This window comes from Panthera pardus, unplaced genomic scaffold (genome assembly GCF_024362965.1).
Source record: "Panthera pardus isolate Hobbes unplaced genomic scaffold, ASM2436296v1 HiC_scaffold_18, whole genome shotgun sequence".
Lineage (NCBI taxonomy): Eukaryota > Metazoa > Chordata > Mammalia > Carnivora > Felidae > Panthera > Panthera pardus.
In genome coordinates, this window is record NW_026526743.1 from 12,745,441 (window position 1) to 12,760,003 (window position 14,563).

The 14,563-nt window shown below is 53.3% G+C and overlaps 3 protein-coding genes and 1 long non-coding RNA gene across 4 annotated transcripts; 2 read left to right on the plus strand and 2 right to left on the minus strand.

Annotated features, from left to right (window-relative positions):
* Window positions 1-249: 249 nt before the first annotated feature.
* Window positions 250-2,971, minus strand: SRRM5 (serine/arginine repetitive matrix 5). Its single transcript, XM_053905829.1, has 2 exons — window positions 801-2,971; window positions 250-728 (listed from the first exon to the last, which is right to left on the minus strand). Exons 1-2 carry the CDS (start codon window positions 2,530-2,532, stop codon window positions 472-474), a joined length of 1,989 nt encoding a protein of 662 aa, XP_053761804.1. The 5' UTR covers window positions 2,533-2,971; the 3' UTR covers window positions 250-471.
* On the plus strand, window positions 405-5,592 carry ZNF428 (zinc finger protein 428). The gene is given in 3 exon segments (XM_019434469.2): window positions 405-512; window positions 4,910-5,046; window positions 5,048-5,592. Coding segments are annotated over 3 exon segments (591 nt in total). The 5' UTR covers window positions 405-436; the 3' UTR covers window positions 5,426-5,592.
* A 983-nt stretch (window positions 5,593-6,575) lies between these two features.
* Window positions 6,576-8,799, plus strand: LOC128778020 (uncharacterized). Its single transcript, XR_008423332.1, has 2 exons — window positions 6,576-7,138; window positions 8,139-8,799. It is a non-coding gene; the product is annotated as an uncharacterized LOC128778020 (long non-coding RNA).
* Window positions 8,800-12,085: 3,286 nt separating this feature from the next.
* On the minus strand, window positions 12,086-14,336 carry ZNF576 (zinc finger protein 576). The gene is made up of 2 exons (XM_019434472.2): window positions 14,242-14,336; window positions 12,086-12,812 (listed from the first exon to the last, which is right to left on the minus strand). Exons 1-2 carry the CDS (start codon window positions 14,324-14,326, stop codon window positions 12,385-12,387), a joined length of 513 nt encoding a protein of 170 aa, XP_019290017.2. The 5' UTR covers window positions 14,327-14,336; the 3' UTR covers window positions 12,086-12,384.
* Between the last annotated feature and the right edge of the window lie 227 nt (window positions 14,337-14,563).

A 14,563-nucleotide genomic window follows, 5' to 3' on the forward strand; every position in this document is an offset into this window, starting at 1 on the left:
CCCCCAGACTTTCCCACAGTCCAGCAACCAAAGCGTTAATTCCTGGATAGGCCCCTGTTCCACTCTCAGTTCTGATTGGTGCCCCTGCTAGTACCCGCTGCTAAATATTTGGAATGTTACCTTTCCCTATCCCGCTGAACAAGAACCACAGATGGCTTTGTTGCCCAGATGGGGAAATTAAGATCTACAGAGGAGCTGGGGCTATCTTTTCCTTTCCCCCAGCACTGAGCACACAGTTGGGCCCCGAGAGGCAGGTGCTATGTAAAAATTTATTGAGTCACCACAAGCCTTTCCTTCCCCCGTCCAGCATCCCGCTCTCTTTGCTGACATCCTGCATTGGAGAACTTGTGGCTGAGGTGTGGCTGTGGAGAGCTGGCCGGGGAGGGACACTGCCTAGCTGCTCCTCTGCTCCTGTCTCCTGTCTCCTCCCCTGGCCATGACAGAGACCCGTGAGCCAGCTGAGACTGGGGGCTATGCCAGCTTGGAAGAAGACGATGAGGACCTCTCTCCAGGTGAGGCAGCCTTAGAGATGGCGGCATTACCTTGAATATCATCCTGGTTTGGAATTGGGGCTCCACTGAGAAATCTGGATGGGGAAGGGCACCTTGTCTTGCTAGGTGTTCTGTTCTGACTGGGACTCTGTGCCCTGCTAGTGGAATCCTTCTGGCTGAGACTTTTGGGGCTTGTAGGTTGGCTAGGATTGCTCTTCTTATTAGGGGTTCTAGATCGGCTGTGGTCTCTTTCCTTGCTGGGGGTTCTAGATCGGCTGTGGTCTCTTTCCTTGCTGGGGGTTCTAGATTGGCTGTGGTCTCTTTCCTTGCTGGGGGTTCTAGATCGGCTATGGTCTCTCTCCTTGCTGGGGGTTCTAGATTGGCTGTGACCTCTCTTGCTAGAGGTTCTAGATAGGCTGTGATCTCTCCCCTCTCTGGATTGGCTGCAATCTCTTTCTTTTCTGAAGGTTCTGAATTGGCTGTGATCTCTCTCATTTCTAGGGGTTCTGAGTTGGCTGCGGTTTCTCTCTTTTCTGGGGGTTCTGGTTCGGCTGTGCTCCCTTTCACTGCTGGAAGTTCTAGATCGGCTGTGATCTCTTTCTTTGTGGGAGGTTCCAGATGGGCTATGACTTCTCTCCTGGCTGAGTGTTCTCGATCGTCTGTGATCTCTCTCCTGGCTGGGGCTTCTCTCCCTTCTGGGCATTCTATATTGGTTATAGTTTCCCCCCTTGCTGTGGATTCTAGATTGGCTGTGTCTTCTCATCTGACTGGGAGTTCCTTTCCGGGTACGACTTCTTGCTCTACTGTGACTTCTCTTCCAACTGTGACTTCTCACCATACTATGACTTCTTGCCCTTCTGGGCATTCTAGACCCGCTCTCACTTCGGGTCCTGCTGGGGGTGCTAGACTGGCTCTCACTTCGGGTCCTGCTGGGGGTGCTAGACTGGCTCTGACTCTGGTTCCTGCCGGGGGTGCCAGACCGGCTGTGACTCTGGGTCCTGCCGGGGGTGCTAGACCGGCTGTGACCCTGGGTCCTGCTGGGTGCAGTATCCTGGTTGTAACTCTTGAGCCTGCTAGATACTTCACTTGGGCTGTAACTCCATTCCCTGCCAGGGGTGACCATCTGACTATAACTCTTTACCCTCCTTGATGTTGATGGAGACTGGCTGGAACCTCTCTCCTTGAAGGGAGTTCCAGTGGGGCTGTAACTCTTTGCCCTGCTTGGGGTGATAGCCAGCCCAGAACTCTTCCCCATGCCTGAGGCTCCTGGTAGGCTGTAACTCTTCTCTCTGCTCACACTTCTAAGCTGGCTGTTATTTCTTTCTCGGTTGTTGTTTCTAGGCCGGCTGCGACTCTTGCCCCCACTCTGTTTTTTCTGGGAAGTAGGAGTTCTCATCCTGTTGGGCACACTTGGGGTGGCACCATGAGTTCTCATCCTGCTGGTAGTGCTGGCTCTGCTGGGTGACCTCTTGGAGCTGCGGCTTCCCCTTCTTCTGGGAGTTCTGCCCCGGCTGTGTGTGCCCCTCCGCTGGTGGAGTCTTCCCCCACTGACCTTGCTGGCCCTGGTGTCGGTGCTGGCCTTGCTGGCCCTGGTGTCGGTGCTGGCCTTCCTGGCCCTGGTGTCGGTGCTGGCCTTCCTGGCCCTGGTGTCGGTGCTGGCCTTTCTCGCCCTGGTGTCGGTGCTGGCCTTCCTCGCCCTGGTGTCGGTGCTGGCTTTGCTGGGTGTTCTTGTCCCATTGCGGGCTCGGGACTTGCTGCTGGACTGTTTAGAAGCAGCTGTCTTCGTACTCGCCCCCTTGGGAGACCTAGAACTGCTTGGGCTTGTGACCGAGTTAGGGGCTGTTGATGGCTTGGTGGGCACCGAAGCACTGTTGGGCTTTGCCGATTTGGTGGTCTTCAAGGAGGCGGGAGGCTTGGGAGGCACGGGGGACATCGAGGGTCCAGTGGATGCTGGAGACGTGCTGGGCTTTGAGGGTCTCGTAGGTGGAGAAGGCATGGTAGGTACAAAAGGGCTTGTGACCCTGAAAGTCACAGTGGACATGAAAGGCCTGGTAGCCGTGGACGACCACCTGACTGCCTCTCACAGGCCAGCTGCGTGAAGTCATAGTGGGCATTGAAGCCCCTGGAGGGTGGGTGGTGTGACGTCAGTGGTAGGAGGAGAAAGAGGGGTGAAGTCCAGAGGGGTTGCCTCCATGTTTGGCCGCCATTCAGCGAGTATCTTCTGAGGCTGACTGGGGATGCAGCATTGCTGGGGACATGGAGATGGGTCAGACCCAGGTCCTGCCTTCCTGGAGTCTCCAGGTCACTATCCACGTGGTCAGGATATGTTGGGGTTTGGAGAGGGGGGCAGGGGCAGAAGTTTCCAGACAAGAGACACTAACCACCTGAGGAGGCATGGAGGACCTCACAGAGGAGGTGATGTGTGAGCTGGGACCTTAAAGAGGAGCAGGGGTTTGCTCTTAGAGAAGAAAAGGTCACCAGGTGGGGAAAAGCGGAGCCAAAGGCCTGGAGCGATGGGGGAGATCAGGGCCTCGGGCCCCCCTTGTTCACTTGACCCGCACGTCCTGGGCTGGGCAGTGTTGGGGACCCCAAGATGAGTCAGATCTGCCCTCAAGGGGTTCCCAGTCTGATGGGGGAGACCTTTTGGGGCCCAGATGGCTACAGCCTCTAGGACAGTCACAAGGGGAGATGCTGGGCCAGCAGGAGCCAGGGTGGAGGGAGCCACCGCCATAGACGACAGAACCTGTTCAGGTCCTGAAGGATGAGTAGGAGGTCGCCAGGTGGCCAGAGTGGGAAACAGCCTTCCAGGCAGAGGGACCAGCCCATGCCGAGGCCTCAGGAAACATATGTTAAACGGCAGAGGGAAAGCAGGACAGAGGCAGAAACGAGAGAGAGCTGCAGGGAGGGACATTAGGCCAACATTTATAACCCATTCTTCTAAGCTGGGTGATGCCGGGGACCCAGCAGTGAGTCAGACCCAGCCTGCCCGCCCTCAGGTCTGGTGGGAAAGGACTTTGTACCGGCACAGCCCTCAGGGCTGGGTGAGGACAGCCAGAGGGCAAAAGAAAGTGACTGGCTGCCTAGGACACCTGGGACAGTCTCACTGAGGAGGGAGGCTTCCTACAGGGTCCTAAAGAATGATGTGGAAAACCTGGCTGGGCCACTCCCAGCAGAGGGAACAGCACACGTGAAAAGCCTCAGAAAAGGTTTGACAAATTGAATGAACGCCAGGCACAGAGAAGGTGTCCTGGATGCTCAGGATGCAGCAATGAACCAAAGTCCCTGCTTTGGGGGACAGGCAGTAAACACATGAGTAGATGTCACCTACAGTAAGTGGAGGAGAACAAAGCGGTTAAGAGCGTAGGGGGAAGGATTGCTGTTTAGACAGTGTGACCAGGGTGAAACTGAGAAGGTGACACTTGAGCAGACCTGGCGAGGGGAGGGAGCAAGCCTTGTCTATCTGTAAAAAAGGTAGCAAAGGCCCTGAGGCAGGTGTGTGCCTGCGGGGTGGAGGAGCCCCGAGGAGCCCAGTGTGGCTGACTCAGTTCTCACAGGACCCTTCTGGGCTGCTGGAGGAAAGTGAGGAAGAGGGGCCGGGATGGACACAGGGCAAGGCTGTTGCGGTCCTAGGGGATGCTTTTGGCAGACCGCTGCCGCTGTGGTGGGGACTCCCTCCTCCCAGACCCAGGCTCTGCATGCACTGGTGTCACCCTTTCCTGTATGGCGGCTTCAAATCTTTTTCCTTTTTTAACCTAAACTTGTCCTAGACGTGTTCTGCATGCTCATGAAATCACAGCAATATATCTGTACTTGCAAATCAATATTTTCATTCACTCAACTGCACACACACACACACACACACACACACACACATTTATCACACATATCATATATGTATGTGTTTTAATTTGCTTGAACCCTGTTCAGGTGTTGGTCTTCCTAAAATGATCTGGCGTAGGCCACCGCCCGTATTTAGCTTTCCCTGTTAGAGCTGTGTGATTGGAGGCGAGTGAGTCGCCTAACCGCCCTGTAGCTCAGTTTCCCGTTTGTCACTTAGGGATGACAACAGTACGTCCCTCAAAGGGTTGTTGTAAGGATTCGGCAGGTTAATATAGAAGAACAGGGCTCTTAAAGTAGCAGTGCATGCTGTTACTGGTACTGTTTTTATTACTGTTACTTTGTCCTTCTTAAACCCTGGAGATGCAGTTCTTGCAAGACATTCATCTGCTTAATACACGGGCACTGAGTGTCTGCCGTGTGCCAGGCCGTGTTCCATGTGACAGGGATTCTTCCATGGGGAAGGGCAGGGTTGTGTCCTGGCTGTCCCCTCCCTCCTGTGGCGAGTCTGAATGGGGCCCCGGGAGGGGCACAGCCCTGTCCTCAGATGCCTCTGACTCTCCCTGTCCGTCCCTCTACAGGCCCTGAGCATTCCTCTGACTCTGAATACACTCTCTCAGAGCCAGACTCCGAAGAGGAAGAAGATGAGGAGGAGGAGGAGGAGGAGGCCACTGACGATCCTGAATATGACCCTGGCTACAAGGTGAAGCAACGCCTGGGGGGGGGGCCGGGGGGGCCCGTCCCGCCGGGCCCCCCGTGCAGCCCAGCCCCCGGGCCCCCCAGCCCAGCCCTGCCAGCTCTGTGGCCGCTCACCCCTTGGGGAGGCCCCACCAGGCACCCCACCGTGCCGGCTCTGCTGCCCTGCTACAGCCCCCCAGGAAGCTCCAGCCCCTGAAGGCAGGGCCCTCGGGGAGGAAGAGGAGGAGCCGCCTCGGGCTGGGGAGGGTCGACCAGCTGGGAGGGAGGAGGAGGAGGAGGAGGAGGAGGAGGAGGAGGAGGAGGAGGGCACCTATCACTGTACAGAGTGTGAGGATTCCTTCGACAACCTCGGGGAGCTGCACGGGCACTTCATGCTGCATGCCCGGGGCGAGGTGTAGGCAGAGCCCCCCACCCAGGGAGCTTGGCTAAAGGGGTGGGGTGGGAGGAGGGGGCTGAGGAAATCGGGGTGGTCGCAGCGGTCATGTGGGACGGGGTACCGCCGATCTGTGTCGTCTTAGCAGTAGATGTGTGAAGGCCAGAATAAAAGCCGAATTCTGTGTGTGTCGGTCCAGCGTGTTTGGTGTGTGTGCGTGCATGCATGTGTGTAAACGCTTGAGTGTGCGAGGCGCGGGCCTGGGGCATTTATCCCTCCCCCTCCCCCCTCCCCTGGCTCCTCCCCGGGGGAAGCTTAAGATCACTGTTGCCAAGACCATTAACATTTACTAAGGGCTTATGTTCAGGTGGCTTCCGTATATTTAACTCATAGACCCAATGACGTACAACACAACGGTTTCGCACTCATGTAATAGAGTCCAGGGTGGGTGTTTCCAGTAGGTGGGCGACCCTTCTCCATGTAGTGATTTGGGGACCCAGGCCATCCCTTAAGCCTGCTGTCGTCCACATGGTCATGGCTGAGTGGCCGAGGCCTGGGCCCTGCCGGTGGAAGAGGAAGGTGAGCCTGGAGAGGTACACGTGATCTCGGACAGGCCCCCCTGCCTGCAAGTAGCACAGCCTGCTCCTAGTTACGTTCCTTTGCCGAGAAATTCGTCACATGACCACAGCTCCCTGCAAGGGAGTCTGGGAAAGGCAGGTCTAGCCAGTGCCCAGAAAGCAGAAAATGGTTTGTGGAGGACAGTCGATGTTCTCTGCCACTGCCTGAGAACCTTTACAAAGAGAACTTTAATTACAATCAGAGCTGTGCTTCCCGGGTGCCAAGTGCCAGTCCAAGAGCTTTATATATATTGACTCATAGAAGTTGTGTATCTAGGAACTTACAAAAATAGAACCTTAATTATAATTACAGCTGCCATTTCCCCAGCACTTCCAGAGTGCTGCATTTTATTTGCATGAGATCATCAGGTCCTTAGAATAACTCTGTGAGGAAGGGATTGTGATCCATTAATTCATTTAAGCAGTATCTTCTGGGTCCCTGCTGTATGCCGAGCATTGGGAATTTAGCAGTGAGTAACATAAAATCCTTGTTCTCCTGGAGCTTACATGGGGCCCGAGGCGGGGGGGGGGGGGGGGGGGGGGCAGTGGGCAGGGCCACTGGTAGAGACAGATAGTAATCAAGCTGGAGGGAATGCTGGGTGGTGGTAGATGCCGTGGAGAAGAATAAAGCAGAGAAGGGAGAACGCTTCTGGAAGGCGGTTGCCATTTTAAATAGTATAGCCCTCCCTGAGGAGGTGACAGAGACCAGAGGGAGCGAGGGGGCTGTGCACTTGGGTGGGAGGAGGCAGGAGCCTGCCACCTGTCAGGGCAGGGCTGGAAGGATGAGGGCAGAGGGGAGCAGAGGGCCAGCTCCTCACAGCTCTGTCGAAACCTTGGCTCTCGCTCTGAGAAGGGACGTGCTAATTCATAGAAGTTTGGCACCAAAGCTCCTTTGAAAATAGAAGCCTAATTATAATGATAGCTGCCATTTATTGAGCATTTACTCTGTGCCAAGCCCCGTTCTAAGGCGCTTTACGTGTGTTAACTCATAGAAGCTTGGCAACTAAGAACCTTCAAGAATAGAACCTGAATGACCATAATGGCCATCATTAAAGCAGCACTCACGGTGGACCAGGCCCTGTAAGCGCTTTGTATGGACAATCGCATCGGATCCTTATGAGGTAGGGGCTGTTATTTATTTATTCATTCATTCAACAATGACGTATTGAATACCTTCCAGACGCAGGCACTATTCTGGGAGCTGAGAGCAGAGCAGTAAACATGATGAACAAGAATCCCTGCCTTTGTGGAGGTTCTATTATAGAGAAGACAGAGACTTAGATATTTAAGTAAAATATATAAAAAGTATAGAACGTTAGAAGATAGTAAGTGCTGTGGAGAGAAACAGAGTGGGTGGGGAGGCTTGTGTGTGTGTGTGCGGCAGCTCCAAAGAGGGTGGTCGTGGAGGCTTCAGGGAAAGGGGGACTTCAGGCAGAGATGGGGAGTGGGGAAGAGTGGGGCCCCTGCACTGTCTACAGGAGCAGTGAGTGCAAAGGCTCTGAAGTGGGGTCCTACTTGGGATGTTGGCAGAAGAACACTTAGGGCATGAGACCCGTTGCTGAGGAAGGCAGGGGAAGACTAGGGGAAGGGCAAGGTCAGGGAGAGGCAGAGGGCCGGGCCCTGTCGGCTGTTCTACCAGTTTGGGCTCTGCGTCCCATGTCTGAGTCCTCGTCGTAGCCCTTAGAGGCACAGGGGCTATTATGGTGACCATTTCACAGCCGCTCCAGCTAGGGCACAGGGAACTTGACTTAGCTGCTACAGGTCGGTCACACGGCTAATAAGCAGAACGCAGCTCTGATTCCAGACGACTGGATGCGGTGCGTACCTTCTTAACCATGGAGCCACATACCAGAAATGGCAGCCTGGCTCTCCACAGCCACAGTCTGACTGGCCAGGAGCGTGTTTGGTCTCCATAGAGTTACTGGGGTCTTCTAATCATGTGGGTTACCAACATTTAAAACTGGGCAGATTTCACCTCAAAAGGGAGGTTTTTTGGCTTCCCTTGAAAATCGTGAGATCTCGATCGCTGAGCCCACAATCCCAAGGAGCAGTAGCTTTCTGGAGCTGAGGAAGGCTTACCTCCTGCTAATGGGCGTTCCCTCCCACGTGCCCATTCCTCAGCATGTGGCATCTGGACCCCTCACACCTTGCCTGCTTCACTGCTTATGGTACCCTGCTTGGCCACAAAGAGCGTTTGCATCCTGATGCCTGTTACAGGATCTCATACCAAAGCATCTGTCAAAGCCCACACTTTTCATCCTAGAAGCTCAGAATCTGGGAACCTGACATTTATCCACTCTTTGAATTGAGACTTTCATAGCCATCACAGCTTAACATCAATGAATCTCAGAATCGTCAAGGCAGAAATTCACAGCTCGTTAAAACACCCCGGATGGATTTTAGTTCCTGGAGCAGCATGCTTAAGCCCTTTTCTGCCCTGAGACAGGGCTTTGTTTGTTTGTTTGTTTGTTTTTTAAACCAGACTTTATTTTTTTAATGCAGTTTTAGGTTCATAGCAAAATTGAGGGAAAGATAGAGACATTTCCTGTGTACTTCCTTGCCCCCACACACGCATACCTTCCCCTGGCATCCACATTCCCCACCACAGTGGTCCGTTTGTTACAACTGATGAGCCTATATTGACACAGCATAATCACTCAATGTGCATAGTTTACACTGGGGGTCACTCTTGGTGTTTGTTGCACCTTCTGTGGGTTTGGACAAAGCGTAATGACCTGAGTTCATCATTATAGTATCATAGACTGTTTTCACTATCCTAAAATTCCTCTTGTGTTCATCCCCCGACACAATCCTTGGAAACCAATGATTATTTTTTTTTTTTTTTTTTACTTTCTCCATAGTATTGCCTTTCCCAGATTGTCATATAGTTGGAATCATAAGACAGGGCTTTCTAAGCATAGATGTAGAGAATTATCTGTTCATCAGGAAAAATTCCTAAGGATATGAGAGGACTAGGAATCAAGAGACCTAGTCTGCTGCCAGGGGCGGCAGGGCGGGGGGATCATTCAGTTCCCCAGGGCCTGGTTGAGCTATGGAAACCAAGCTAGGAATTCCAAAGAGAGGATTTAACACAGGGGATTGGGTGTGCAGCTGGTTGAAGGCCGAAAGCACAAATGTGGACAGTTGAGGCCCCCAAGATATTCGTGTCTGCACAAAGCTCCCACCTCTAGGACCGGGGCACAGAAAGAGAAGGGACATTACCAGAACCCAACAGGAGCTTGGAGGGACAGGCCATGTGCGGCTGTACCTACACCACAAGAGAGGCACGGTACCTTGTGCTGAGGGTGTAGAAATGCACTGGAGCCTGAGCCGCTGCTGTTAGAGGGGTTCCAGCAGCCCAAAGTGAGGTGAGTCCCTTCCCCCTCTTTCTGTCTACCTTCTGCCCAGACCTCTCTTGGGCAGAACTTGAGGAAGCCAGCTCTGGAGGGAATCTGGGAAATACAGTTGCAGAAAGCCCAGCATTACAGAGCATCATCGGGAGGGCTGCAGGCCGAGAGACTCTAGTGGGCACAGTCGAGCATTTTTTTTGAGCCTCTGCAGTGAACATTGTCCTAGGTACTGGGGAAGTGAGGAAGACACACCGCCTGCCCTCAGGAGTTTGGATTCCAGAGTATGGACACAGATAATGACACACACAAGCAGGATAGTCCCAGGTGTTGAAGGGTGCTAGGAAGAAATAAAGCCAGGGTGAGGTTCAATGGTGCTACTTTGGCCAGGCAGGTCAAGGAGGACCTGTCTGAGGAGATGGCATGTGTAGGGTCCTGAATGATGTAGAGACAGCCTTGCAAAGTTCTGGGTTAGAGCACTCCAGGCAGAGGGAACAGCAAGTGCAAAGGCCCTGAGGCAGAAGCCAGCCTGGCATGTGTGGCTGGAGCGTAGTAAAGGTAGAGCAGAGAGGGAGTTGAGACTGCTTAGTGGGTGGGGGCCCCATCATTGTTGGATTTTCTGGGCCTGGGTAAGGTGTCTCTGGATGTTATTTATGGAATCTCTTTGGAGGATTTTAAATGAGGAGCGATATGAATTGACTTATCATGGGTGGTGGTCTGTAGTCCACTGGAGGGGGCAGCAGTGGTGGCAGGTGCAGGGGGAGCAGTTAGGAGAGCGGCTACGGGAAGGGCCGGTCAGACTCGGGAATCTAGTAGTATACAGTTGACCATTCTGATGGTAGTGGTGTAGGCGGGGGCCGTAGGAGTCACAGTGGCCTGTTTTAAGGTTTTGAGACTCCTCTATTTGTCATCATCCAAGTGATTGTCTCATGGTTGGGGGGGCGTCTGGGGTTTGAGCTGAAGATAAAGATTTGGAAGTCACCAGTGATGCTATTTAAAGTCCTGGGAATCTATGACATCTGGAGAGTGGAGAGAACAGGAAGAACACAGGCAGGGCGGCTGTCTGTCTCAGGGGAGCATGTGTGATTAGAGCCTTAGGTTTGGACATCTGGTTTGGAAACTTCTGGGCTGTCACCAGGTGCAGAGGAAATATTTGGCTTTGGTGAAGCCGACATTTTTGGGAAAAGTGATGGCCAACTGACTCCAACCCAGTTTCCCCACAAGTCACCCCAGCAAAGAGATCCAGGCTAGCTAGCCCTGCACGAATCTTGTACAAACAAATACACACACACACACACACACACACACACACACACACACACACACAGAGTCCCCTACTAGAGGTAGTATTTCCCAGGGTGGGAATCCCGGTTTCCAGGCTCAGAGTAGATTGTATGTCTCATCACTTAGACAAGAGGTCAGCAAACTTCCATTATAAAGGGCCAGATGGCCCTTTACTATTTTAGGCTTTGTGGGCCATACGGCCTCTGTCGCAACGACTCAGATCTGCTGTTCTATGCTGCACACAGCCTGTAAGTTACGCTGCCTGTGACGGAGACCAAAAATAATGGTGACTTAAACAAGATAGAGGTTTATTTCTCTCTTACATGGTAGTATGGAAGTGGATCTTCTAGCGCGAGGATGAGGACTCCGTTCTGTGGAGTCAACAAGCGACGCAGGCTTCTGCTGTCTTGCTGCTCTACCATGGTCCTAGGTGGTTGGGTACCGTGTCCACACTCCAGGCGGAAAGGTACAGGAAAGGCGTGTCCCTCTCTGAAGCTTGAGAACTCTACCCAGGAAAGAACCTGGGTCACAGGGCCACACCCAGCTGCAAGGGACTTTGGGAAATTGTGTTTGTAGCTACCATGTACGTAGCTAAAAATTGGGGGACAGCTATCAGTCTCTACCGTGTCCCCGCTGTGGATTTTAAAAACATCCATCAGTTCGAATAGGGTCTATAATTATTGCATGCAGGGCACCGGCCATTGACTCTAAGGGCAGGGCAGGTCACCCAGAGTCCTGACCACATTCAGCAGTGCCCTGGAGGGACACTCCACAGGGTTAGGCCTTTCAAGAGCTGAAAATAGGATCTTAATGGGAACTCTCCCAATGTTGGCCAAATACAACAGGAAACAGAAGGTATCTCTGTTTGATTCCAAACCAGATTCCCTGCAGGGCCAGGCCAGCTCTGACCTGAGCTCCCCCCTCCCTGTGCCCTTATATTTTCTGGGAATATCTGCTCAACGGCCAGAGTTCCTTGTTTAGATATTTCAATACAGACCTTTTCTGTTTTTAGATACTATTTGTTATTTTATTCATGTCATCTCACCTACACCCAGAAAAAAATACTCTAAGACCAGAATGGTACATAAAATTACTTAAGCGGGCAATAAATTATCGGGGTGTGTGTTTGTGTGTGTGCACCTGAATCCACCCAATACCATGGCCCCTCTGTGAGTGGGAAAGACTGATGGGGGGTGGAGTGGGAGGAGATAAGAGCTTGATTGCAACCCCTACACGACTCAGAACACAGCTCCCAACTTGGCTGCCCCATCCCCAAAGGCCCACGTTGCTGCACGTCTGGGATCCTTCCAGTGACATTACAGTCCCACAACACCTCGCCTTCCCCTCCCCCATGCAGGCACAAATCTGGGGGAACTTGTTCCTACGGCCCATGGCATCCATCTGGGAAGAATTAAAGGTGATTACACAATCTGTAGCTAGTTGTGATTTCAAACTATTTAATTGGGAATGAGGGAGATACAACAATTTTCCCTTTTGCTTCCTTTTTTTTTTTAAACAAAAGATTTCACTATTGTCTAATTTCACTGTATCCCTGAAGGCCTTTGTGTCCTCCAAAGACTGAAGCTCTAGATGAGAATCTTCTGGGTCCTATTTATCAGAAGTCCTTTGCCTGTCCCGGGAGGGAAGCAAATCCTTGCAAGGCCCCCATCCTATACCAGAGGTGGGTTCCAGCAGCCACAGAACCCCCACTGCCCTAGGGAGGGCTTAACCTTCACTCAGAGCTCCCCCCGGGCATGCCGGATGTAGTGTTGATGCAGCCCAGCCTCCTGGGCAAAGTCCTGACCACACTCAGTGCAGGCGAAGGGGCCAGGAGGGGTGCGGGTCTCATGCGCCTGGCGGTGCCGCCTCAGAGAAGCAGCCTGCCCAAAGGTCTTGCCACAGTCAGGACAGGGGAAGGTGGGCGGGGCAGCGGCGGGTGCAACTGGCACGGAGGGCCTGGTGGCTGGACCGTGGCCACGCTGATGGGCGATCAGGGCCTTGGAGGAGGGGAAGGAGCGGGCACAGGTGAAGCAGATGAAGAGGGCCCCCTGCAGCTTCTGGGCCACGAAGTCCGCTGGGTGCTCCCGCTTCATGTGACGCTCCTGGAACTTGGAATCGGCGAAGGTGATGAGGCAGCGGGTGCACTGCGGGGCCCCCAGGTGGCCTGAGGGACGTGGGGAGAGGTCGGGGGAAGCCAGCAAGAGTCACCAGGACCTCTCCCAAGCCCCAGAGTCATGCCAACAATTCACATTCAGTGCTTACCACGTGCCAGGCTCTATGCCAGGGCTGGACAGTGGTCCAGACAAACTATTACTGGGCCTGTTTTATGGATGAGCAGACTGAGGCTCAAAAAGGTGAGGCAACCCGCCTACAGTCATGAGGCTAGGTATGAAATGAACCCCTGGAGTCAGAACTGGAACCCCGGGGGTCTGCCCTTCCAACAGAGCCGTGAGCACAGCCCCTGGAGCGAAACTGCCTGGAATCGAATCCCGGATCTACCTCTTCCTAGACAAATACAATAGTTTCCTCATCTGGAAAATGGAGTAACGACCCTATCAGAATCTACCTCACTGGGTGGTCGGGAGGAGTAAATGAATTACTCTATATAAAGTGCTTAGAACAGTGCTACACAGTGGTTTGCAGTTACTGGTGCTGAGAAAGGGAAGAGCAGCCGGGGCCTTCGTACCTCCCTCCCAGAGAAGATTTAAGATTGCCAACCTGTCTTTTGCCTCTGCTTACTGGCAACATCCAACCCGCAGCAAAACCCTTCCTTGAACCCTTCCCCAAATCACCTACCACAAAGCCCCAACCCTAGGATAAATCCTAACTCTTACTGAGAAGCCTTCACAGAGTGCCCCAGGGTGCGTGTGCTTCCTTAGCGCTATTAGCAATAAACCAACTTGTTCAACTGTAGGCGTGTTCCTGGTGGTCTTTGGCTGGGGGGCCTTGACAGGGTGGCGGCTCATTGTTACCGACAATCTCTTTGCCTCAATTCCCTCAGCCGAAAGTAATACTTAACCGAGTTCAAAGGGTCTGTCTGGAGGACTGAGATAATGACGGTTTAACTCCTAGAACACGCCTAGCATGTAATAAGCATTCAGCAGAAGCTGTTGCCACCATTCTGTCGAACTGGCTACCTTGGTTAACATCAAACCTTCCCTTTCTCTGCCGCTAATCCCCATAACAACAGCCGAGTCACCGGAGTAGCCGCAGCCTCTTGTGACAGACTGGGAAACCCAGGCCCAAGTCACACTGAGTCTGGGGGCCAGTTGGGACTGGAACCTCGGGCTTCCTCTCAGTCTCTGCCCTTTCCCAGTCACATCTCCCACCCCAAGCCCCTCCGGATGCTACTCTGTCCCTCTGAACTGTGGCCCCTTGAAGCTAACATGGACAGATCAGAGTGGGTACATCTGAGCAGAATAAGAGTAAGGGTGGAGTGTGGCGGTTCCCGGTGGGGCAGCTCAGAAACCATTTATTACAGCCCCTCCCCAGCAGGCAAGTCCTTGTAACGCCTTGGACATTGAGATGCTACGCAAATCCTTTTAGGAGCCTCAGCCCCTGCACCCCACCCTCCTCTGGCCAGCAGCACTCACACACGTCGCCTCCTGGACTGCGGGGACTCCTCTCCTTGGACGAATCCTGCTGCTCCATGGTCTCTTCGGGATGCGGGTCCTCCATAGTGGCTGGGATGCCTCTGGTCAAGAGTAGCACGCATGACAACAGTAAATCAAGTGAAGTCGCTCATCTGTCTACAGCGTTAAAGGGCCGCTAAGCCTATGACCTTTGACGGGCTCTCTTGCCCCGGTAAGATACCATCTTCTTGAACTGTAACCTAATGGAGCTCTGCCCTAGAGAAGTTTCAGCCCTCCCAAAAGATTCGACTCCCTAGGTTTGTGACACCCCTTCGAGCCTTCT